The sequence below is a fragment of the Mastigoproctus giganteus genome, chromosome 4, assembly GCF_048544385.1.
Source record: "Mastigoproctus giganteus isolate SK-2022 chromosome 4, ASM4854438v1, whole genome shotgun sequence".
NCBI classification, from domain to species: Eukaryota; Metazoa; Arthropoda; class Arachnida; order Uropygi; family Thelyphonidae; genus Mastigoproctus; species Mastigoproctus giganteus.
Genome location: NC_143578.1, coordinates 112285140 through 112311819, shown reverse-complemented (window position 1 = coordinate 112311819; position 26680 = coordinate 112285140). Strand labels below are relative to the sequence as shown.

General features: G+C 37.6%; 1 protein-coding gene across 5 annotated transcripts in view; it reads right to left on the bottom strand.

Annotated features, from left to right (window-relative positions):
• Positions 1-26680, bottom strand: part of Tnpo (transportin 1) — a 563147-nt gene that overhangs the window by 405544 nt on the left and 130923 nt on the right. For all 5 annotated transcript variants that reach the window (XM_090372882.1, XM_090372884.1, XM_090372886.1 and 2 more), the window contains one exon: positions 16970-17149. In XM_090372882.1, the coding sequence (XP_090229008.1) occupies positions 16970-17149 (180 nt within the window). The remainder of the gene's footprint in view (positions 1-16969; positions 17150-26680) is intronic.

The following is a 26680-nucleotide window of genomic DNA, read 5'->3' as shown; positions in this document are numbered from 1 at the left end:
ATAATGAGCAACGCATTTTGAAGTTGAGAGGTTTGTTTGGTTTCATTTTTTATGGTGCATGGGTAACAAACCATAACATGCCAAGTCCAATGTATCATTATACATCTTTTGAACTTGGCACACAACAGCATACATGTGTAAACTTTGAGTTTCACAGTCTGGCTCATTTCCAGCAGTAAGAGTTCGCTGGCAGTTGAGATTTCCATATTTGCTTCCATTAGTTGTGGCATGCTTGTCGAATTAGATTATTGTATGAATATGGCACTTGTCCTTGTACATAACACATGGTAAATGAGTGTTTTCTGTCTAAACTACAACCACATTTCCAGGATTCCCAGTGTGACCCAAAACCCAAAACTTCATTGACTGCAAACTGAATGGCAAATCAACTAATGTTAAATATTAGTTGATTCAGTACCAAATCACTGAGCAGAGCAGTAGCTAATTAACCATCTATGTACCAACAATACATCATCCCAAGCTTAAAATTCAATGAACAAATCCAATTTTATTTGGCAGGAATTACATTCTACTACTGCACATCTTGTTCAAATAGAAAACTGTAGAGCAGCCAGCATTTTTAAGTAGAACTGCATTTAAATATCAACCCCTATTAGCCTCTATTTTGTGCCTTTACTGTAAAGACACAAAAACCCACTAAACTGGTGCTGGAAACAAAACAAAATTAGTCCAATACAGATTCTGCATATCCGCACCTTCAGTTCCAAGTGAGAGAATTTTCTCAAAACAGGTACAGTTGATCACCAAAAAGTATAGAAGGTTGAAAAGTGGCAGTATCAAAAATCACATTTCTTAATTTGAATATTCAAAGTTTAAACACCAGAACTGTAAAACACTTAACTCCATGCAATAAACAAACAAAAATTTAAAGTTCATTGGTTCAAAAGTATAGTATAATTACTAAAAATAAGTTTCGAATAACCACACAATCCTCCCCTAAATCTGTTGACTTTTGGGCTCCATTGTTATCAGACATAAAATACTGAAATCTAGTCTGCTCTGCATTAGCATTAGTATACGCATATGATGCAAGAAAGTAAGCTTATAACCACTCTGTCTTCTCCCACTCAACCATCTTTTTATCCATTGTAGCAACTTGCCCTTAATGCAATACTGCTCCAATTTGTAGAGTAGTCTTCCTTGTGCAATAGTATCAAGAGCTTTCCTGAAATCCAAGTAGATAATATCAAAATAATTTTTGCATCCAATTCCTTTGGGACCACATCATAGTATTCAATCAAATTGGTCAGCAAAATTACCCCTTAACAAAACCATGCTGTGTCTTAACTATTACTGCAGTCTTGTCTAGGTGATCCTGCAATCCTTTTTTAACCAGTGACTCCATTATTTTCCCAGGAACAAAAGTTAAAGTAACAGACCTGTAATTACTCGTGTCACCTTTCGATCCCCCTTTGTGAAGTGGGGTTACATTTGCATATCTCCAGTCCATAGGGACTTCCCCTGAGTCCAAGGATGCTATATAATTGTGGGTAAGGGTTTGCTTACATTTCTCCTCCACTTTGCTCTCTGTTATTACAAAATCTTTTTTAACTCCCTGTTAAAGTTTGATAACATCTGGCCTTCTCATCCTTAAATAACTCCTCGTAAGTGAATATAGATGCAAATATTCATTTAGTTTGGCAGCTATCTCGGAATGATTACCTACAGTCAAACCATTGATATCAAATGGGCCAATTTGATTCATCCCCTTCCTTTTTAAGATTATATAAGTAAAGAAGTCTTTGCTGTTTTTCTTTACATCCTTTGCCAAAGATTTCTCATAATCTGCCTTCGCTTGACTAACCTCCTTTGTGACTTGATTAAGAGACTAGCTTATATATACCATAGGCTTCTGTGTCACCTGATAACTTATATTCATCCCATGCATTTTTTTTTTCTTCTCTGCCACGAGTCTCGTTAGTTCATCTGACATACATTTAGGCCAAAACCTAGAAGAGCATTTCTTAGTTGGAACAAAAAGCCTATTAGCATCCAAGATTACTTCCTTGAATGATTCCCATTTAGAATTTGCTGTTGGTAATATCATCAGTTTGTCCCACTGTATAGAACTTTTAAAAAATTCTGAGACCACTGTAGTCACCTTTACGAAAGCAAAACCTTTCCCTTTACCCCTGATGATAGTTACATCTTTAAGTAAATCCCACCTCAATACACTGTGATCACTGCCACCTAGTGGTTCCTTTATCTGTAAATTCTTAATGCATGAATAATCACTGCTGATAATCAGACCAAGAGTGTTACTCCCTCTGGTTGCCTCCCTAACACACTGCTGTAGAAAACAATCATCCAGTAAATCAACAAAAGTTTTGCTAGCGTGCAAGTGACCACCAATCCACAAGTTCCAGTCAATATCTGGGAATTTAAAATCCCCCATTATAAGACACCCTGATTTACTGGCCCACTCTATTTGTCTGTATAACTGTTCATTGTACTCATCAGAGTCATTAGGTCTATAACAAACCCCTACCATCATTTTTGCTTTCCCAGTGCAAACTGACTCAGCATTGCACTTCCAGCTATGTAAACTGGATGCACTTCCTTAGATTTTGTGCATTAGATTTTATGTGCAGAATTGGAATTTACTCCCTAAATTCCAATTCTGCATTCCTTATATCTGTGTGAAACCACATCTCTGATATCCCAACAATATCCGCTTTGATGTCTTGACCAGCACTTTAAAATTCATCAAATTTATTTTCTATACTCCTAGCGTTGGTGTACATGCAAATATACATGCACCTGTTCTTACTTTTAGTTACTCTAACACAGCCCATGTATGTTTATTTGTTCCATGTGACTCCCAACAGTTCCTGAAATCCCCAAGAAACCTGCTTTCCAGACTACTGCTCATTCAATAGAAGCAGTGCAAGAATCATTTCCACCTCAGCCTGCAGCTACTGTTAATCTATCAGTCAGTGAATTCCCCCAAGTTAGCAGTTTTCCAAACCACCTAACATTGCCTCGATAGCATCAGCAAATATTCTTGCACCCTTTCCATTTAAGTATATCCCATCCCTGTAAAAGCAATCTCTCCTATTAACAAACACAAACCATGCTGAAAAAATTCTACCCCATGAGCCTTACAAAATCACTCCATGGCTGAATAGATTGATTGACAAGGCTCTCATAATATACTCCCTCAGCGCCTCCGTAGCCAGGTGGGCAGGAGCAGTAGTGCGTAGCACACGCTTCTTGATTAGACCGGGGTTTGAGCCCGCACCCACCAAATACGGAGGATGTGGTAGGTCATGGAATGACCACCGCATATTCCCAGCCTGGATAAAGGGTGAGGGTTGGCATCAGGAAGGGGATCTGGCCATAAAAATTGCATGCCAAAACATTAAAAACGCTGACCCCATATAATAATGGGAAAAGGCAAGGACAAAAAAAAATTGATAGTGCCCTCATCATATATTTCCTCATATCATCTGAACAAAATCCCAGACTCAAACTTAACCCCTATCTTATAGCTCTCGTATTCACTATCAGAATGCTGAATTTGCACTCCTCATGCCTGCCCTTTGCATCAAAAACACACAAAGGCATACCCTTTGGTAGTATCATGTTCCATTACAGCAGGCTTCACAAACATGCAGAAATTATCTCTCACACACACACACACACACACACACACACACACACACACACACACACACACACACACACACACACACAATAAAACTCTTGATTCATAGGAGAACTACCGAACGTAATTCTCCTCCGAGGCAAAACATTCCCCACTACCTAGAGCTCTCTGCTTTGCTGCTCGAAGCATTATTTTAGCTTAGCTTAAATTTAAATTAAAAATGCCACACTAAATTAAGAAATATGCAAGCACAATAATAATGCTATAATCCTTGAGCAGCATGATGCATAGGTAAGCTGTGATGTTTGAATATAATAACGCACTCAAACATAATAATACCAAAATAGATTTTATTTGTGAATTGGAAATATGTACATAATGGGGTGAAATATTTCATGGTATTTTCTTACCACTTCTTTAATGACTGCATGGTAAGTAACTAAGGGTTAGTATAACAGAATTCTTAAAATTTTTTGCAGAATTAAATAGAATTAGAAGTTTTAGTAAATCGAACTTATATCTAATTAGAAAGAAGAATTTTATTTTAAAGGTTGTTGTTATTTGGTTTTTAGGAGCATTAGCAACTAAGGCCATATTGCTCCGGGGATATGCGGTGGTCATTCCCTGACCTTTCCGCATCCTCCGTATTTGGTGGCTCACGGGCTCGAACCCCGGTCTAATCAAGAAGTGTGTGCTACGCACTGCTGCTGCTGCTCACCTGGCTACAGAGGCGCCGTTTTAAAGGTTAATTTCTATATAGCCACTTACTGGCTGTCTCTGCAATATAACCATCACAAAAGATCACTTTGGCCACAAGAAATTGTTGATTTGTTTATAGATGAAATATATATATATATATATATATATATATATATGCACGTGCGCACACGCACACACACACGCACGCGCGCGCGCACGCACGCACGCACTCCGGTTTACTTAATCTCATTACCAGGTGGTTAGATGGGAAAGAGTTGAGGGAATTATCTTTTATAGCCTCAATCGCACAGTTTACTTGTGCCCTGAGGATGTCATTATTGCAGGTATTGGCATTAGCAGAGCCATATGATGCAAGAAAGCAAGCTTATACAGAATTGGGGGGGGGGACCTTCCCATTTCACCCACAAATTCACTCCAAACATTTGACTAGTTCTGCCTTGAATTTATTTAAGTTGTCAACATCCACGATGACAGATGAAGCTTCTTCCAGCAATCAACAAACTGCTGGCTAAAGGCAAACTTCCAAATATGAATTTAACAACTGTTTTTCCTCAATTTGAATTTATGCCCCTCAAGTGCAGAAAATGAGCAAGAGGAAGAATCCCACTGACATTCAGCTTGCTCAAAACATTCAAGGCCTTGTACACCTGAATCAGATCACCTCACAGGTGCCTAGACTCTAGACACTGCAATTTTCCTTTTTCCATAGCAGCAACTTAAGCCATTCGTTGTACAGCAACCCTTTGTTCCACTCATCAATCTCACTGCCCTTCTCTGTACACATTCCAGCAACTCTATATCCTTCCTAAAATGAGGCCTCTGTACCTGACCCTTGCCTTCAAGGTTCAAGTACACCTCCTTAATCCTGATGTTGTTGTTATTTGCTTTTTAGAGCATTAGCAATTAAGGCCATATTGCTCCGGGAATATGTGGTGGTCATTCCCTGACCTTTCCGCATCCTTCGTATTTGGTGGTGATGGGCTTGAACCCCGGTCTAATCAAGGAAGCGTGTGCTACGCACTGCCGCTCCTTCCCACCTGGCTATGGAGGCGCCCCTTAATCCTGATAGCAAAATTCCTGAATATCATTGACAAGACCCCATGAGCTACTCTTGCAGCCTGTCTGCACTGCCCAGAAAACTTCATATCAGACTGCACAATTACCCAAGTCTTTTTCATTCTCCACCTCCCTGAGTGTAGTACCGCACAGTTGGTATGCTAATCTGGAGTTACTGCTACCTGTGTGCAGTACTTTCCATTTGTCAATGTTAAACTTCAGTTTCCACCTCTGAGCCCATCTGCTCAATTTTTCTAGGACCTGCTGCAGTAGAGTACTGTCATTGACAACCCTAACAACCTTCATATCAACTGCAAACTTGGACATTAAGCCTGATATGCCTTCATCAATATCATTGATAAATACAAAAAAACAACAATGGGCCCAACACCGAACCCTGGGGGAATTCCACTAATAACATTAGTCCATAAAGAAAAGTGTCCTCTGATTACCACTCTCTGTCTTCTCCCACTCAACCATCCCTTTTTCCATAGCAGCAACTTGCCCTTAATGCCATACTGCTCAAATTTGTACAGTAGTCTTTCATGTGCAACAGTATCAAAAGAGTTCCTAAAATCCAAGTATATAATATAAAAATTATTTTTTGCATCTAGTTCCTTTGTGACCACATCATAGTACCCAATAAAATTGGTCAGACAAGACTTCCATTAACAAACTCATGCTGCTTCTGAACTATAACTGTGGTCTTGTCTAGATGATCCTGCAGTGCTTCTTTAACCAGTAACTCCATTATTTTCCTCGGAAGAGAAGTTAACAGGTCTGTAATTATTCGTGTCACCCATTAATTCTCCTTTGTGAATTGAGGATACATTAGCACATCTCCAGTTCATGGGGCCCTCCATGATCATGGCTAAGGGGTTTCTTACTTTCTTTGTTGCCTCCTTTAATATAACTGGATAGACAGCATCCACCATAGGAGCTTTTCGTATGTTTAATTTCAACAATTTCTCCTCCACTTTGCTCTCGGTTATTACAAAATCCTTTAGCTCCCTGTTATAGTTTCATAAACTTCTGACATTCTCCTCATGTATGAATGTAGATGCAAAATACTCATTCAGTTTGTCGGCAACCTGAGCAGGATTGTCAACAGTTCAACCATCGATATCAAGTAGCCCAATCTGATTCATCCCCTTTATTCTAGAGTTTATGTAACAAAAGAAGTCTTTGCTGTTCCTCTTTGGATTTTTTGCCAAAGATTATTCGTAATCTGCCTTCGCTTGCCTGACATCCTTTGTCACTTGATTACAGACTAGCTTATATCTACCACAGGCTTCTGTGTCTCCCAATAATCTATATGCATCCTATGCACTTTTCTTCTCTGCCATGAGTCTCATTAGTTTATTTGACATCCATTTAGGTCTAAACCTTGAACAGTATTTTTTAGTTGGTATGAAAAGCCTAGTAGCTTCAAAGATAACTTCATGAATGCTTCCTTCCCATTTAGAATTTCCTGTTTGTAACATCATCAGTTGGTTCCATTGTATAGAATTTAAAAACTGTCTGAGACCACTGTAGTCAACTCTACGAAAGCAAAAACCTTTCCCTTTACTGCTGATAGTAGTTACATCTTTGAGTAAATCCCACATCAGCACACTGTGATCCCTGCCACCTAGTGGTTCCTTTATCTGCAGATTCTTAATGCATGAAGAATCACTGCTGATAATCATATCAAGAGTATTACTTCCTCTGGTTGCCTCTCGAACATGCTGCTGTAGAAAACAATCATCCAATAAATCCACAAAAGTCTTGCTATTGTGCGAGTGGCCAACCCACAAGCTCCAGTCTATACCTGTGAAGTTAAAATTACCCATTATAAGACAATTTGATTTCCTGGCCCACTGTATTTCTCTACACAACTGTTCATTGTACTCATCAGAGTCATTTGGCCTATAACACACTCCTACTCGCATTTTTGTTTTCCAGGTGCTTATGTCACACCAAACTGACTCAGCATTGCACTGACCACACTTCCTTACATTTTGTGTGTTTCATAACTAACAGCATAACTCCTCTCCCCCCCCCCCCCCCGTATATCCTGTCTGTACACATTGTACTCCCCAAAGTCCAATTCTGCATTCGTTATATCTGTGTGATACCACCTCTCTGATATCCCAACAATATTGTTGGGATATCAGATGCCTTTGATGTCTTGACCAGCACTTCAAATTTATTTACTATACACCTAGCATTGGTGTAAATGCAAGTATACACGTACCTGTTCTTACTCTTAGTTACCCTAACACAGCCGATACATTTATTTGTTCCATGATGACTACCAACAGTCCCTGAACTTGCTTTCCAGCCTGCTGCTCATTCCAATATAAGCAGTGCAAGAACCACTTTCACCCCTGTCTGCAGCTACTGTTAATAGTAGTAGTAGTGGCATGTGACGCAAGAAAGCAAGTGTATGAGCTTATGCAGCATCAGCCAAAAAATCTGCTAGTCTGTGAATCCCCACAAGCTAGCAGTTTTCTGACCCACCTAACACTGCCTCAATAGTATCAGCAAATATTCTTGCACCCTTTCTATTTAAGTGTATCCCATCCCTGTAGAAGCAATCTCTCCTGTTAAAAAGCACAGACCACACTTAGAAAAATTTTATCCCATGACCCTTGCACAATCTCTCCAGGGCCAAATTGATTGACAAGGCTCTCATCATATATTCCCACCTATCACGTCTGAGCAGAATTGCAGACATTTTCAAATTTAACCCTAACTCGTGACTTTTTTTTTTTTTTTTTTCAACATTGACCTATACTTTTAAGTATAGGTCAATGTTGTGCCCAATTACAGATTAAATCTAGGTTAGTGACATTCTACAATGTCACCAACTTTTGGCCCCTGGCAGACATATCCTGATCCTATTCCACTTATCCTTTTTTACACAATATATTTCCCATCTCCCTGACAATTGAGTCACTGACATTAACCAACTCCTGTAGGACCAACGCATTTTGCCTTGAAGATTGCCACTGTTTTGCCCAATGCACAAGAGTGAGCTCTGGCACTGAGTTGAGTGGCTGAGAGTTTGATGGGCCTTCTATTTGAAATTTCTTCGGGGGCATCATGTAAACCCCAAACACGAGAGGTATTAGAACCTATAGTACTTAGTACCGTGCTTGGGTTGGAGGCTGAGAAGACAAAAGAAGATATTTCTTCGAGGGCATCTACCCTACTCTTCAAACTTAATGGGCAATGGAAGATGTTGATACGCATTTAAGGATATGTGATAAAAATTAAATAGAAATAAAAATAATTTCTTTTAATTATATTGTTAATTAAATTAAAATTGTTAAAGGAAAAAAAAACAATTTTTATTGTTATTTCTATTTATTTAATTTTTATCACATATCCTTAAATATGTATCAACATCCCCCATTAAGCCCATACCTGAAGTAATGAAGAAGTAACTGCAGTCACTGAAGAAGTGGTAGAAAATATCATTATATACTTATTTTGAATTCAGAAAAACTTAATAATACCAATGTAGGTTTTGAGTACTTTATTATCTTCAAATAATAACAATGTTATAGTTATGCAACAGTAGTACATACTATGCCTATAAAATTACGTTATACAGTGGATTCCGGTTATTTGGGCCACCGGTTAATCGGGGCAGCCGTTTATTTGGGACAAATCTTAAAAACCAGAACCCAATCGAGAAAATAGCCAGGGTTTACTTTGCTTAATTGGGACAAAATGCCGTTTAATCGGGGCAGGAGACCGCAGCACTGGAGATTACCGTACGATTGTCTCCGACCATACCATGTAGTTCGGTCAGATTTCTGGAGGTCACAACCATAAAACAATTAGCAGTCACCTGTTTATTGAGCTTTTCTGTTAGTGCAATGTATCATAAATGGATAGTAAACTCGATCTTATTGAATTTGCGATAATACTGACAGCTGGGATTCTGTGGGTTATTAGGGTAAAACGTGTTTACACTTCCATGGAATCTTCAATCATATAAAAAAAAATAATTTTCAGAATCTTCTCTTCATTCCTATTTTTAAAGCTTTGTAACTCGTTACTCCGTTCCCACTTTCGCGTAGTGTGTTACTTCCAATTTGTGTGTGCCGTGTTTTTTGTTATTGATTGCTTATCTTTTTACTGTTTTAAATTTTAACCCCCAAACACAAATGTCGAACAGAAATGTCAACATACTAAACGTATGTACATATTACAGTACGTATTAATTATTCCGGTTATCACGTATATTCTTTCAAATTTCACGTATCATTTAATTTTTTAATTGGTAAGGTAATAAAGGGTAAATTTTTGTGCTTAATATATCTTTACTTTCATAGCCTGTGGATAATATTCCTCCTATTTTCGCTAATTAGACTCGCTATTTAATAGAATTAAAATTCAATTCACAAACATGATCACAATGACCGGCGCTTACTGCACATCATATAGTGAACGGTACTTTACTATGGTGAGTTTGTTGTAACTTGATTTGATTGTACAGTGAACTAATTGTAAGGGGGGGGGGGGTACATTGTATTTTTAACTATTTACATGAAACTTCGGATAACTGGGGCAGCCGCTTAATCGGGCCAAAATGCACTAGTCCCGATGTGTCCCAAATAACCGGAATTGACTGTACTTATGCAACAGTACATACTATGCTATAAAATTGCATTATGCTACACAGCTATATTTAAAATCACATTCATGCTAATTTATTAAAAAGGGATATGTGGTATTCCATAGCAAATCATATTAGCAATCAAAAGAAAGACAATATAAACTGCATGTGACTATTACATACATTTAATGGAATGGTTATAAGGTAAACAAAGATTAATAAGAGTCTAAATACCACAATGCTGCTAACAACAAGGAAACATTTCGTTATCAACTGAGTAATGCAATCAGGCTTGGGGGGGGGAGATCGGAGTTAAGAAAATTCTAATTTACAAATATAAGTGGCATCACTATAAGTATCATAAATTACATATTAAAATTTAATCAGTATTAAAAAATAAAAATCAATTATTTAAATGCTACAACAAAACCACAAACACAATGATACAAAACATAAATCAAAGATAACGATGGAATGAGCAGAGGTCAAAAACCACATCCTTCGAGAGACTGTGGTTGTTGCCCTCTTGTACAAGGATTCTTGACCAGAACCCAGTGCAGATCTTGAAGGTTCGAAAGGTTGTTTCAATATTTTCAATCTTTTCCAGGGGGTTATCATGGACAATATTGAAAAGACAGTATGGCACAGATTCCTCAGCATCCTCCCCACCCAGCCAGACATCTTACCTGGAAGGTGGCATAGTTTTGAAATAGAGCCAACATGTTATCCATAAACTAGATGGGCCTCTTTTTTTTTTTTTTTTTCCTTTTCTTTTTTGTTAGTTGTTGGGAAGGTTTTTGCATTTTACTGTGATCCAAGCCCGAGGCAGGATTCAAACCCGTGACCTTTGGGTTGCCAGGCAGGCACAGATGGGCCTCCCTCTGACACAATACAAGCTTGTAACCTACATAATAAATTAGAATGAACACTAAGAATAATGCATAGAATTAATTTCAGCCCATGCATTATAAATTCTTCTTGTCAATGGGTGTTTCATGCACTTTTGCTTTAACTAAACCCCAAAAGAAAAAAAGAAAAAAAACAGGATGAGATTGGGAGAACATAGTGACCTTTAAATATGCATCATACCCCTTGTTGTAGTGTTACAATTTTGCACTGGGGCACCATCATGCTAGCACCAAATATGTTGTTGGGATTTGGAGTTTACAGAGCTCTCAAGAAAAACAGGGCCAACAACTTCAGCTCCCCATATACCACATCACATATTGACAGACCATCTCACCTGATGGTGAGGATTTCTGTAGCAGTATGGGTTTTGACATGTAGAAGCCAGCAGCAAGTGAAGGTAGCCTTGACAGTCCACAGGGTACTGCTGGGGAAAGTAGGATTTTCTTCTACCTTAGTTAACAGAAAATTACAAAACTTCAACCATTTTGTATCATCACCTTTGTGCATACCTTATTGTAAAAACAAATTAGAGGAATGCAGTTTGCTTTTTTGAAGGATCATCCAAATCTGCAAATTCTTGATTCCACATGGGGAAGAAGCTACCCAGATATTGCTAGCTGCATGTGACATGAAAAAGGCCAGAATACATTCCAAAATCTATACACATCTATCCTTTTTCATGCATCACACATCCATTTGGCATAAAGCAATTCAAAACACACATAACTGTAGTGTAGTACACGATATCTGCAGCCTCTGAGGATGTCTCTCAAAAAATAATCTTGCTGTTGTTCTAGGCATTACAGCTGCATTCTCCATGCAGTATTACCATCTCACATAAATTGTTTTTGGAACAAGCTTTCACACAATTTTACAAGCATGTATGAGAATAAACGTTAAGAAGTTGTACTTCTAGTGAATTTTGCTACACTCCTCATTCAGTTTAAGTAGCTCAGCCAGCACTGTGATATATAAATTTCATGCTTCTGCCATGTGCCAGTGCATATTGCAAATTTTGCTGCACCAATTGAAGGGTCAATTTGTATTCATGTTTGCATAGAATTCTCTACTGTAATAAATCTGTCAGAGAAATTGGAAATTCAGGGGCATTGAAACCAAATCCCACTTTTAAATCAGTATTTTGCAAAGTGGATTACACTTGCTTTTGAAACACTCCAGCCTGTGTCATTTGAATTATTACTTGATGTGCCATTACTTCCTATAAAGAAAAGAATGCTGTAAAGACTGTAAAGGTTTTAGGGCTAAAAGAATCAGACTATGGAAAATTCACTATTCGAACAAGTTAGTGCATTGCATCATGTTTATCATCGTCATCATTATCAGCTATTTTCAATCCACTGCAGGATGAAGGCCTCCAGAAACTTTCCAGTTCCTTCTGTTTAGTGCAATAGCCATCCATTTACTACCCATGAACTCGTGAATTTCATCTGTCCATCTCGATTGTTGTCTTCCAAGTTTTCTCATAGCTCCTCTTGGGTACCATTCTGTTATTTTCTTAGTCCATCTGTCATCATGTCTTCGAGCTGTGTGTCCTGCCCAAGACCATTTTAATTCTTTAGTTTTGATAAGAACGTCCTTTACTTGAGTTTGCTGCCTAATACATGTATTTCTCTTCTTATCTAACAGTCTAATTCTCAATATAATTCGTTCCATTCTTTGCTGTGTAGTTCTCAGCTTCTCTTCCATTCTTTTGATGAGCCCAAGTTTCACTTCCATAAGTCATTGGTTCATTATTTTACATTTCGACAAATTGGCATATTGCTCCTAAGTATGTAACTATATTTCCTGAATGCTATCCATCTGAAATTTATTCTTCTCTTGACTTTCAGCCATTTATCATTATTATAGCTAATGACTTATCCCAGATAAGTATATGAACCCACCTTTTCAATTACTGCTCCTTGACATATTAAGGTAAAAAAAAAAAAAGACTTTACATAGCATTAAAAAAAAATGTATTTATTTAATTAAAAATAATAACTCATACATAAAAAAAAATCACACATTTTCATATGTATGTATATTCAGATAGGTATTTACTGCAAATTTTATGTGGAAAAAAAAATTTTTTAAAGGAAAAATTGAAAGTAATTTTTTAAAATAATTTGATCGTTTTTTGTTTCATTTGTTGTGACTTCTTTTTTTTTTTTTTTTTTTTTTTACTGCGAAATCTCTCAAGTTCCTTAATAATATTAATTTGATTGTATCACATTCTTCCTAGTTTTCTGCCCATTTTGGCACTGTTTCTTTTCATTGACATTTTACCATAAAAAAAAACCTGAGAAAAATAATAAATCGCACAGTTTCAGGCTGATATTATTCTTACTGAATCTGGAGTTAAACTAAACATAATATGAAGAGAACAAAATATATCACAAGTTCACAGAAGCGAATGACTAAACTCTATCACTCGTGGTTCCCGAGAAAACTCATTATTCCTAATCCTACATTTCACCAGACATAATGATGTAAAAAAGACAGAACTACTCTTGTAACATAAAACATTTGTCTCAAATACTACCATTAATAAAAAAAAAGAAGAAAAATCAGTCTTCAAATTATTCCAGATAACCACTGTTCTACTGTATAACAATAATTTAACAAATTACTTATCCAACATTATGTGTGTGTTTTAAAAGTTATATTTTTAATCCACCAAAAGCGTGGGTGGGGTGTAAATTAGTGATGGGCAAAATGAGTGATTTCACTAATTCAATTCATTAAGAAAAGTCACTTGAGTTTTTAAGTCAACTCAAAAACTACCATTCAGCATGGTAGCAACAGCTAGTGAGGAATTTAATTCACACACACACACACACACACACACACACACACACACACACACACACACACACACACACACACACACACACACACACACACACACACACACACACCCCTAATAATGGACACAATTAAATGAAAATTATCAAATTATCTGGTAGTTTCTGAAACATTCAAATCAATAGGTGATTAAAGTAGAATTTCTCAGAGCATTCATTCATTCTGCAAACCGACTGCAACCCACCAAATAATCTTTTGGAAACAAAAGAATGATCATTCAGTAATCCATTTCAGTTGATTGCACCCATTCCAACAACTAACCTTCATATCATGCACATAAAAATTGGCAACCCTCAAGTGTTCTCAACTTTTACAAGTTAACAGTGTTAAACCTATATGAAAATAATGGTAAATGGTGATAGTTAAAAAAAAACACACAAATTTAAAATTTAAATAAACTTCATAACTTATATTAACCTTCACAAATGATTGAGTTTTGAGATCGCACATTTTTGCAAGGTGAAATATTTGAATAATTTAATATATTTCTCTGGGTATGCTACTAATGGCATTATTATGCTGTTTACACAAAATTGCAGCCTATGAGTTCTCCATGAACTGTTTGTGCAGCCCTCCAGATCCCCTGAGAACTGCAAGTCATGAGTAGTTCTTAGATTGCCATGCCTACTATATGGAGTCTATATACTATGTACTATACACTGAAAGGACAGAATTCATGGGATACCTTGTTCCTGGGCAAAGCGATGCTGTCACCCCTCTCACTAGTCAACAAACTCACTGCTTCGCAGGTATATAGGTACACTGCATCACTGCATTCACGTAGACTGTAATTCGATGTCAGTATGGATAAATGTTGCGAGTTAACCGTTTTTGAAAGAGGGATGATAGTGGGTGCCCGACGCATGGGTCACTCTATTGTAGAGGTGGTAAAAAAATTGTCCTACCCCATTCAACAGTATCAAGAGTGTATCGGGAATACACCATTACCGGAAAAACATCTCATCGTGGACAGCGCTGTGGGCAGAGAAAGGTGGTGGATGAACATGGCTGTCGATGTCTGTATCGCAGGTGCCAGAAACGTCTCCACCAAGACCCACCAGAGTCCCATTGCTAACACCATGACACAGGACTTTACACCTCAACTGGGCGAAAGAACATCAGCACTGGACCTTGGATGATTGGAGATGGATTTCCTGGTTCAATGAGTCCCATTTCCAGTTATTTCAATTGGACAGGTGGGTGCATATCTGGCAGAAACCGCAAGAAGCTATGCACCATCATGTCAACAAGGAACTGTTCAGGCAGGTGGACGGTCAGTAATGGTCTGGGGCATGTTCAACTGGCACACATTGGGACCTCTGGTATGTCTAGGCGCATCTCTGAACAGTCCAGATTACGTGTCCATTCTTGCAGACCATCTACATCTCTTCATGGTCTCTGTACACCCACAGAGCCATGGTGACTAGAACATGATTTGAATAGCACTCCACAGATTTTACCACCATGGAAAAGCCTTCCCGTTCTCCAAACACAAACCCAAAGATGATCCCTGTGGATCATCTCTGGGATGCTCTGGAAAGGTCCGTTCGAACTTTGGATCCTCCACCCAGGAATGCAACAGAATTATGGACAGCAGTGCAACAGGCATAGATGGAAATACCTGTGGAACAATTTCGTGAACTAGTGGACTCAATGCCTCACCGTGTGACTGTCCTTATCCAGGAGAAAGGCGGGGCTACCTGTTATGAGGTAGGTATCCCATGATTTCTGTCCACTCCACTCAGTGTACACTATGGAGTCTATATACCTACACTCTTCATGGACCCTTGCACTAAGAGCAGAATCCAAAAAGTCTCTCCTGCTGAGTACTGTTTATTGCACTCTCAGGAATCCAATTTGGTATTGCATTTGTGGTATTTTTTGGGGAGCGATGTAATGTAAAATTTTCCAATATCACTCCTCCTCCGTGGATCCACACTTGAATATGCTGCATGTATTGACTGCAGATTTTTTGATATTTTTTTAGATTCAAATCAAGAAACACGATCATTTTGTATCTAGAAATTTGATTGTACATTTACTTTATTACTATTTTTTATTATTCTTACAACCAGGAAAAATTTCGGTGTTTTCAATGTATTTTACTTCTTCATTAATGCATGGATTAATAAAAACAAAATACTGTAATAAACTTACACATTAAATTACAAGATATAAAAAATTTACCTGGTTTAAATCTTTTAAAAAAAATTTTATTTTTATAAAGAGGTTTAAACTTTTTTTATATTTGAATTAAAACTTGCCTGTGGGGGGGGGGGGGGGGGGGGGCTAGTATTTGGAAGCCCAAAAAAAGTTAAAATACAAATGTATAGAATTTTGTTGCAGCAGCCCTTATGATCCCAACCAACCCTATATGGAAATAAATGTTAATTTTAGATCCCATATGAAAATAAATGTTGATTTTATATCCTATATGAAAATAAAACATTCATTATCATTTTATATTCGTATACGATATAAAATTCATGGTTTTATTTTGGCACTTTATCATTTATCAACCTGTTACACTTATTATGATTGTGTAAACCCCTTTTGAGAAAATTCACTTACCTAGAATTGACATTCTAGGTAAGTGAATTGCAATTTCAAATTAGTGCAAAGCAGATTTTGCACTAATTTGAAAAGCTTGAGATAAATAATTTTGTATTCTTTCCTCCAATCTGAGCAAATTTTCATGGCAAAATAGGCTCATGTTCAAATTCAGTTCTGCTTTAACAATGTTGTACTGTCTGTAATTTTTTATTTGAACACACACCAAGGTAAAATCATTCCTGTCAAATCAGTTGGATTTCTACAGACTTTTGAAGGTCTGTAGGATGATGTACATAGTTCGATTCAGTTTATTTCTTGTAACTTGAGCACTGGTATATCAGCACAAAGATAGTTACATTGCAATGGTCTGCTCAATGACTCAAGCCATCCATAATCTGCAGTCATATTTATGACTGCAGATTACAGATGGCTCAAGACACTGAGCAATTGAAGGAATAAATCGCAATTGAAGGAATAAGTGACTGATAAGGTCTCTCACTGACTAGCCATCACTACTGTAAATCTATTTCAGTGAGTTGGCTGTCACAAATAACTTCAATAAAAAAAAATAATAAAATAAAAAAATTAAAAAAAAAAAAAAAAGTAAATAAAGAAATGTAATGTACCTTTAGGAGTATAATGTCGATTTCAGAGTACTTCATACCTCTAACCAAAATTGGTATCAAACGAGGAAGATGAGGAGCAAGTGCTTGTTTACAAATAGGTTCATCAGCAAGAGAAAGCCAAAATTCACATGCTTCAAGTGCTACACCTTCATCAGGGTCCTGAGTTCGCATTAACATATACTGAAAACAAAACAATAAGGTATATAATTAACTAAAACTACCAATAGTCTCTGCAGATATCCAAAACATTACCAAAAGTAACTGGACATAGTTACAATATTAAACATTATGTAAAGATGAATTACATGTCCATTAAATGGCAAATGAGACATCTGAATTATTTTAAAAAATTGCAATTGGTGATGACACAATGAGGGTGTGCAAGAATGGTTATGAATTGCTGTCAATTTAACAAAGGATGAAACTTGGTTATAAATGAAGAGCAAAATGAAAGTTATGTAAAGTGTTTTCTTTAACCAGGATTTTTTTTTGTTGTTGTTGTTTTGGTTTTTAGGAGCATTAGCAACTAAGGCCATATTGCTCGGGGATATGCGGTGGTCATTCCCTGACCTTTCCGCATCCTCCATATTTGGTGGTGACGGGCTCGAACCCCGGTCTAATCAAGAAGCGTGTGCTATGCACTGCTGCTCCTTCCCACCTGGCTACGGAGGCGCCCAACCAGGATTTGTGCACAACAAACATACATACATACCTACCTCATGGCCCAACAGTCAACCAACACTTCCATTAAGATAATGGTGATGCAATTTGGAGTATAAACAAGAAAATTAAGATTTGACTCTCTGATACGTCACTATGCCAACACATCTGGCCAATAGGCAGGTGTGCAGCAATTTTTGGCCAAACGCTGAATCGCACAAGCAACACCTCATGTTCATTTGACATAGCTTCATACCAATTTTTTAACCTTGAAAGGAGACTAAAGCAAAGCTTGAAAACCTTGATAATGTTGAAATAACAAACAAAATACAACAGGACAGTTTTTTTAGTGATTCTAACAACTGCTTTTTAAAGGCAGTTAAAAGGCAGTGGAAGAAGAATTGAGAAAATCACACTGCTGTAGAATGAGCATACTTCAAAGAAGTCTACACCAGTCTTTATGATCACACTAAAAAAAGTTCTTAAATTTAAAAAAAAGAGAGAAAATAAAAGTTTACTCATTTCTAAAATATACAAAATATTTAAACATGATTCAGCTTTTTCAATTAAACAATCATTAAAAGCAAAATGGAAAATATACCCTGTGATAATATATACAAAAAATTTCCAGAGGTGTTCATAACTGCTGTATATAGAGTAGAAAACCATTTAGCCAAAGTTAAAGAACATAATGACTACACATAAATCTCGAAAAACAACCACAAGTAGTGCTGCTGTTATCCTATATTTTATATTTTCAAAAATTGCAGTGGTACGAAAAGCTACACAATTCGCCACTTAGGAAATATGCCATAATTATATAAAATATATATGCAAAAGATATATACCAGGAATCAGTTTATATATTTCATGCTACCATGAAGTTTGAAAAAAATAGCAGAAATCAAAACATTAAACAAGACATGGTTAGATGATCTTATGTCCTTTACAACTATCACTTTCAAAGTTTAAATGTATAATGAAAATCTTTCCAGGGTACTGTCAGCTCCAAGGCTTAAGTAAACAAAAAAAAAAGAGGAATACTGCAATTTCTTTAATACAACCAAAGAAATCAGAAGAATCCAGCTTCTATACTTCTGAACACAGTTGTGGTCTGAGTTCTTTAAGTACCAAAGAAACCAAAAAATTCAGTTTTCTTCAAAAATAGAAATATACGACAATAAAACTATTCTGACAACCACACCTGTCATTCTATGAAAAAAAAACTCAAGATCAAAAACGAACACAATTATTAGTTAGAACGAGTACTACAACTCTCCCACCAAACCAAAGACTGAAAACTTCACAGTGTGTTTTTGAACCACTTACAAAATAATCAGTTCAACCCAAAGGATGTTCTGGTATCCATCAGTGTAAACATCATTAGCATTAGTAGAGGCATATGATGCAAGAAAGCAAGCTTACGCAGCATCAGCCAAAAAAAAAAAAAAAACCAACCCACTTCACCCCTCCGTTTGTTCGAAATACCTGTCCAGCTGAGTCTTAAATTTATTTAGGCTATCAACTTCCATGAAAAGGGATGGAAGTCTGTTCCACCAAACAACTACCGGCTGGCTAAAGCCAAATTTCCGCACATCTATCCTACATCTGTCTTTTCTCAATTTGAATTTATGCCCTCTCAGGTGATTATTCTGAGCAAGAGGAAGAATCCCATCAGCATTGAGCATGCTCAAACCATTCAAGGCTTTATAAACCTCTATCAGATCACCTCGCTGGTGCCTAGTCTCCAGACACTGTAATTTGCAAAACTTAAGCCTTTCTTCGTAAGAGTACACTTTTGTTCCATTCACTAATCTTGTTGCCCTTCTCTGTACTCATTCCAGCAGCTCTACATCCTTCTTGAAATGAGGCCTCCAGACCTGTATACAGTACTCAAGGTGTGGCCTGACCATTGCCTTATACAAGGGAATAATCACCTCCTTATCCGTGCTAGAAAAATTCCTGTATATCATTGACAAGACACCATGAGCTACTCTTGCAGCCCGTCTGCACTGCTCAGAGAACATCATATCTGCCTGCACAATTACCCCCAGGTCCTTTTCATTCTCTACCACTGTCAGTGTAGTACCACAGAGTTGATACGTTGCTCTGGGGTTGCTGTTCCCCATATGTAGTACTTTACATTTGTCAATGTTAAAACTTCATTTTCCACCTCTCAGCCCATCTTCTCAACCTTTCCAGATCCTGTTGCAGCAGCATAGTGTCAGTAGTGTCCTTGACAACCCTGCCAACCTTTGTATCGTCTGCAAACTTGGACATTAAGCTTGATATACCATCATCAATATCATTTATAAATACAGAAAACAATAATGGACCCAGCATTGAACCCTGAGGGACTCCACTAATAACATCAGTCCACGATGAGCAGTGTCCATTGATTATCACACTCTGTCTTCAACCACCCCTTTATCCATAGCAGCAATTTGCCTCCAATGCCACACTGCTCCAATTTGTGCAACAGTCTTCCATGTGCAACAGTATCAAAAGCCTTTCTAAGATCCAAGTATATAATATCAAAGCATCCAGTTCTTTTGTGACTGCATCATAGTATCCAATCAAATTGGTCAGGCAAGACTTCCCCTTAACAAAACCATGCTGTGTCCGAGCTATAACTGAAGTCTTGTCTAGATGATCCTGCAATGCTTTGTTAACCAGTGGCTCCATTAATTTTCCTGGAACAGAAGTAAAACTCACAGGTCTATAATTACTTTTGTCAGACTTTGATCCTCCTTTGTGAATTGGGGTCACATTTGCACATCTCCAGTCTGTGGGTAACTCCCCTGAGTCCAAGGAAGCTCTCATAATTATGACTAAGGGTTTGCTTACTTCCTTTGCTGCCTCTTTTAATATAACTGGATAGATCCCATCCATTGCATTAGACTGTTGGCATTCGAGGTGAGCGGACGCGCTTAGACAGGGCTCCTCAGTTAAGTGGTTTACTTTTGGATAGTGCTTTTAAATATTTATTTATTTAGATATTGTTGGATTATTTTGTTATAGGTTTTCCAGTAACTGTCTGATTTTAATAATATTATAGATATATTTTTTAAAGTTACTTTCATTGATATTTAGCTAATTTTATAATGGTAGTTACGAGATCTGCCTTAAACACGTCACAGGGTATCGTGACTCACACAGAAATAGCCGATGGCGATTTACGGGTAAGTAATGATTTAATCCGTTGTGGAACCTGTGTAATGTTTTCCAAGGTCCACCTGGTGACTTAATCCTACCTCACCTGGGGATTCTTTTCTTCGTGATCGATGTAAGGAGTGCACCGATCTTAAATTACAATTTGGTGCACTGATGGAACTATTTGAGTCCCTGAAAAAACGAGTGCTTGCCCTCGAGATTAATGCATCTGGGAGCTTGTCGGGGACTCAAGACTCTAGCAATCTACCGAGTGATGCACACCCGATTCAAGCCTCAAAACAGAAAAACCAAGTGCAAACTACTCTGGTTAAAAAGGACATTGTTTTATTAGGAGACTCCATTGTCAGGAAAACGGGGAATATTTTTTGTAATAACGATAGGTGGAGCAGAACCATGGTGTGTCTGCCGGGAGCAACCATTGATGATGTCACCAACAGACTGTCAGATTTTAAAGGGGGTAAAGAAAATATTATTATTCATGTGGGGACAAATGATATTAAACGTACACGATCTGACTATTTGTTGGAAAAATACAGGACCATGCTGAGGAAATGTCGCGAGCTAGGCCATAATGTCTGTGTTTCTGCAATTCTGCCCAGACATGATGGGAGGGATTATATGTAAAGAGCCTTGTGGATTAACTCAAGACTTGAAGGAATCTGCAAGGCTTTAGGGGGTAAATTTCTGTCAGCATGGCCCACACTTGTAGGTAGCAGGAATTTGTTTTGTAGAGACGGGATACACTTAAACAAAGGTGGTGCAAGTTTTTGCCAGTATTATTAAGGATACCTTAAAGGTTCAGGGAAAACTGCTAGTTAGGGGGGATATGGGTAATACTGACACATGTTTATCTGATAATACTGGTCAAAGTAACTCTTGCACATAACTTAAGAGTTCTTATCTGTTACCCCAACTGGACGTATTATCTAGATGTTCTGGGGGCAGAAACATTTCATGTGAGCGGGTAGCTAATATCAGGGAAGAGAGCCTAAAAAACTTCAAGGGTTGTGTTAGGGTTGTTAAATATACAAGAACAGTAAATCTTAATTGTTTATACAGTAACGTTAAAAGTGTCGTCAATAAAATGAGCGAATTCGAACTGCTGGTTAAAACAAGTAACGCGGACATAATAGGGCTTACAGAGACGTGGTACCACCCGGAAATTGGGGATGATGAGTTCCAGTACGGCTTGTATAATGTATTTAGGAAGGATAGGGTAGATAGAAGGGGTGGTGGGGTTATGCTTCGTATCAGAAGCAGCCTGAGTGTGACGATAGCTTTCCCGGATTCAGACAATTCACATGCTAGTATAGAGTCTGTATGGTGTGAGATAGTTGGAAACAAAGGTATAATGCGAGTAGGAGTAATCTACACACCAGGTGATTGTGACGATTATGACAAAAGCCTCTACATGCAAATGGAATGGGCAAGTAAGCGTCAATGCCTTATTATGGGTGATTTCAATTTGCCTGTAATTGATTGGAGTAAATGGGAAGGAAACTCGACATGGGGAACAAAATTTTTAAATCAACTAGATGACTGTTATTTGTATCAACATGTCAGGGAAAGTACTAGAGAAAAGAATATCCTAGAATTCATCATCACACATGAATCAGATGACATAACAGGGCTGACAGTAGAGAACCAGTAGCAGGAAGTGATCACGGAATTCTACGGTGGATGATGACGAGAGAGGTAGCAGAAGTAAAAGACAAAGGAATGGGTTTTGATTTCAGAAAAGGAGATTATGATGCCTTAAGGTACAACATGGCCTCTATTAACGGGATAGATATCGCACAGAGAATGAATACAATTGAACTGTGGTACGCTTTTAAAACATTAATCGCAGATGCCTTGAATGCGTATATACCATTAAAAAAATACTCCACGAGAAGGGTTCCAAGTTGGATGAACAGTGAAGTTGCCGCATTACTTGAGCAGAAAAAGGTGGCATGGAAAGGTTACAGAGCAATAAAAAGTACTGAAGCCTATAACAGCTACAAGGTGATGTGTAATAGAGCCACAGAAAAGGTTCGGCAGGCAAAGGCAGTTTATGAGAAATCACTAGCAAACAGAGCAAAGAGGAGGGATAAAGAATTCTTCACATATATAAATGCCAAGAAGAGCAGGACAAACCAGATCGGACCTTTACGTAAGGAAAAGGGTATAGTATTAAATACACCAGCTGCCGTTGCAGATGAACTATATAGTTATTTTGCATCGATATTTACAAATGAAAAGCCTTTTGTGGCAATGGGAAATTGTGGGAGCAAAGTTTAAAAATATGTAATTAATGATATTGAAATTTCGCAAGATTATTTAATGAAAAAAAAACTTTCGAGCCTACAGACCAGTAAGGCTCCTGGAGTTGATGGAATATACCCTATAATCTTAAGGGAGGCGGCAAGCAAGTGCATTGAACCATTGAGGCTAATTATGCGAGCATCACTAGACTCTGGGGAGATTCCCTTGGATTGGAAAAGTGCAAATGTATCTCCCATACATAAGGGTGGCTCTAAAAGTGAAGTTGGAAATTATCGACCTGTCAGTCTGACTTCAGTAGTAGGGAAAATCATGGAGGTAATGATCAAGGGTGGAATTCAGGATCATTTGGATCGAATTGAAATTCTCAAGAATACTCAGCATGGTTTTGTAAAGGGAAAATCATGTTTAACAAATCTGGTTCGCTATTTCGAAAGGGTCACTCACGAGCTGGATTTAGGGAATAATTTCGACATTGTTTATTTAGATTTCAGCAAAGCTTTTGACTCAGTCCCACATGAGCGGTTGCTTTATAAGCTGGAACAGGTTGGAATCACTGGGAAAATCCTTAGATGGATAGAAGGATGGCTTCAGGGCCAGGAGGCAGAGGGTTGTGATAAATGGCTATTCCTCAGATTGGGTTGATGTAAGAAGTGGGGTTCCCCAAGGATCAGTATTAGGACCACTGTTGTTTTTAATTGTCATAAACGACATTTATGAAGGGATAGAGGGCGTGATGTCTAAATTTGCAGATGATGTTAAAATTGGTAGAGTAGTTAATGATCACTGTCAAGCTGAGCTTCTTCAGAGAGACCTAGATAGACTTCAGGAATGGTCAGAAAAATGGCAGCTATGCTTTAATCCAACAAAGTGTAAGGTATTAACACCTGGGAAACAGTAATCTCAAAAAAACTTATTCACTTGGTGGAGTTCAACTAAACCCAGTACTGGAGGAAAGGGACTTGGGTGTTACGATACAGTCAGACATGAAATTCTCTGAGCATTGTAAACAGGTTGCAAGGAAGGCCCATGGTGTCCTATCGATGATCTATCGAACTTTTGCAAGTAGAGATGGGGACGTGATAATCCCATTATATAAGGCTTATGTTAGACCACACTTGGAATACTGTGTTCAAGTATGGAGACCGCACCTAAAGAAAGACATCGAGCTTCTTGAAAGGGTGCAAAGACTGGTAACTCGCCTGGTGAGATTGGCAAAAGGGCGTCCTTATGAAGAAAGACTTCGAATATGTGGGTTGCAGAGTTTGGAAACTAGACCCCTTAGAGGAGATTTGATTGAGGTGTTTAAGGCTCTGAGAGGCATCAGTAAAATGAATGAGGGCGAAATTTTCAAGATTATAAATGATGCTAGAACTAGGGGACATAAATTCAAGTTACGGGGGGAAATGTTTAGATTGGACTGCAGGAAGTTTTATTTTAGCCAGCGAGTTATAAATTACTGGAATAAGTTGCCTTCATGGGTGGTAGAGGCTGACAGTTTGGGGAAATTCAAAGGTCATCTGGATAGTACTTTCGGGTAAGGGAAGCGCATAGGATGATAGGTTTAATTTCTTTTTTTTTTTTTTTATTATTATTATTATTATTAATTATTATTATTTAGTTACTTATTTATTTTTTTTATCATTGTTTTTTTTTTTTGGCTGGTGCAGCATAAGCCATAGGCTTTCTTGTACCATGTGGCTGTTACTAATACTAATACCCCAGGTGCCTTTCTTGTGTTTATCTTTAACAATTTCTCCTCCATTTTATTCTCAATTATTACAAGATTCTCTAGCTTACTGCTAGAGTTGAATGCACCTCTGACATTCCACTCGCTGAATTTTTTTTTTTTGTTTTTTTTTTTAAGGAGCATTAGCAACTAAGGCCATATTGCTCCGGGGATATGCGGTGGTCATTCCCTGACCTTTCCACATCCTCCGTATTTGGTGTGCACAGGCTCGAACCCCGGTCTAATCAAGAAGTGTGTGCTACGCACTGCTGCTCCTGTCCACCTGGCTACGGAGGCACCCCCTTGCTGAAGAACTCCTCATGTGTGAATGTTCATGCAAAATATTCATTTAGTTTGTTAGCTACCTGAGCAGAATCATCTTTACAAAAGTTCCACTGGAGGAAGCCAAAAGTCTTAATACAGAATACCTCCAACATTATAAATTATACACAATGTGCCCTCTTGAAATGCTTAAAAGCTAGACAAATATATTTCAAATTCCTACATTAAACAAATACATACAAAAAGATTGATAATAAGACATTCAAAGAACAGGTGATTGATAATACTCCCTTTGCACTATCATACCAATGTGATCATGAATCGACCAAGCAAACAGCAAAATTATAACTTTCATATTGTTCATTAACAGTTTACACCACATTCAAATTACAAATCAAACAGGATAAATATCTCACCTTTTATAATTAAATTTAATCATTCAAGAAGGGGGAACTCCTTACAAAAATAGACAAAACACAAGATACACGAGGAAAGTTTTATATCAAGATTGTATTTACCTGGCCTGCAAGAAAGTTGGAAGACTTTTTTTTATTTGGATCCACTAAAGCCGGTGTTGTTGATGTTGTTATAAGACACTAGATAACATAGAGTTCCTACCAGCCATTATGTCTACTGACAAAGCATAGGTTATTAATCTGGTTATTGTACTACCACATAGTGGCAAAACATGTATCTATAGTTGAATTTGTACAATTTGTTTTTTGGCCCTAATGCTATTGTCTTAAAATGTTAGTAAAAAAACAAAGTGGATGCAGAGAAAAGAAATTTCAAAAGTGAATGGTCAGAACTGTATTGCTTTTTAAATGTGAATAACAAGACATCTTCCCTCTTAGTAACTTCTGTTACCTCTTAGCCTTCTGTTACCAAATTATTTAATCTAAACAGGCATAACGAGTTGAAATATTATGATTTTTCTAATCTGACAGATGAAATACAAAAACAGCAAGTGTCAGCTCTCCTAAATTCTGTTAAAAAACAGAGCACTCTTTTTACAAAGTATATGACAGGAGCTGACGGTGCTATTGAGGTTAATTATGAAACAACAATACTGATAAAACAAATAGACCTTTTACCGACAGAGTTTTCAAAAAATACTTATTAGAATTGCAAACAACGTGTCCAGAGGCAAAAAAAAATTGAAAATTGAAAATATCAGTTTGAGTAGAATAACAACACACAACTGATATATACAGGGTGTCTCAAAAATATTGGTACAAACGTTTAGGATAGGTAGGTAACATCTAAAGGAATGTGAATCACATAGGAACCCATAACCAGAAATGTCACCATAAGTCGGTAGACAGCGATGTTCATCAGTTCGCGAGAGGGAAAATTTCTGGTTTACTCATTCAAGCAATAGTCACCACACGAAGAGCATGCATCGATTTACGAACTATGAGCTGGCAGACATGCACGTAGTGTATGGATTAGCAGAGGGCAATGGACGAGCTGCTCAATGAATTTATGGAGAATGCTTCCCAGACAGACAGACATGTACCAGATCACCGTTTGTTTGCACATGTGCATCAAAATTTGTGTGATTATGGATCATTTAGAGGTAACAGGAGTAGTGCGGGCAGACC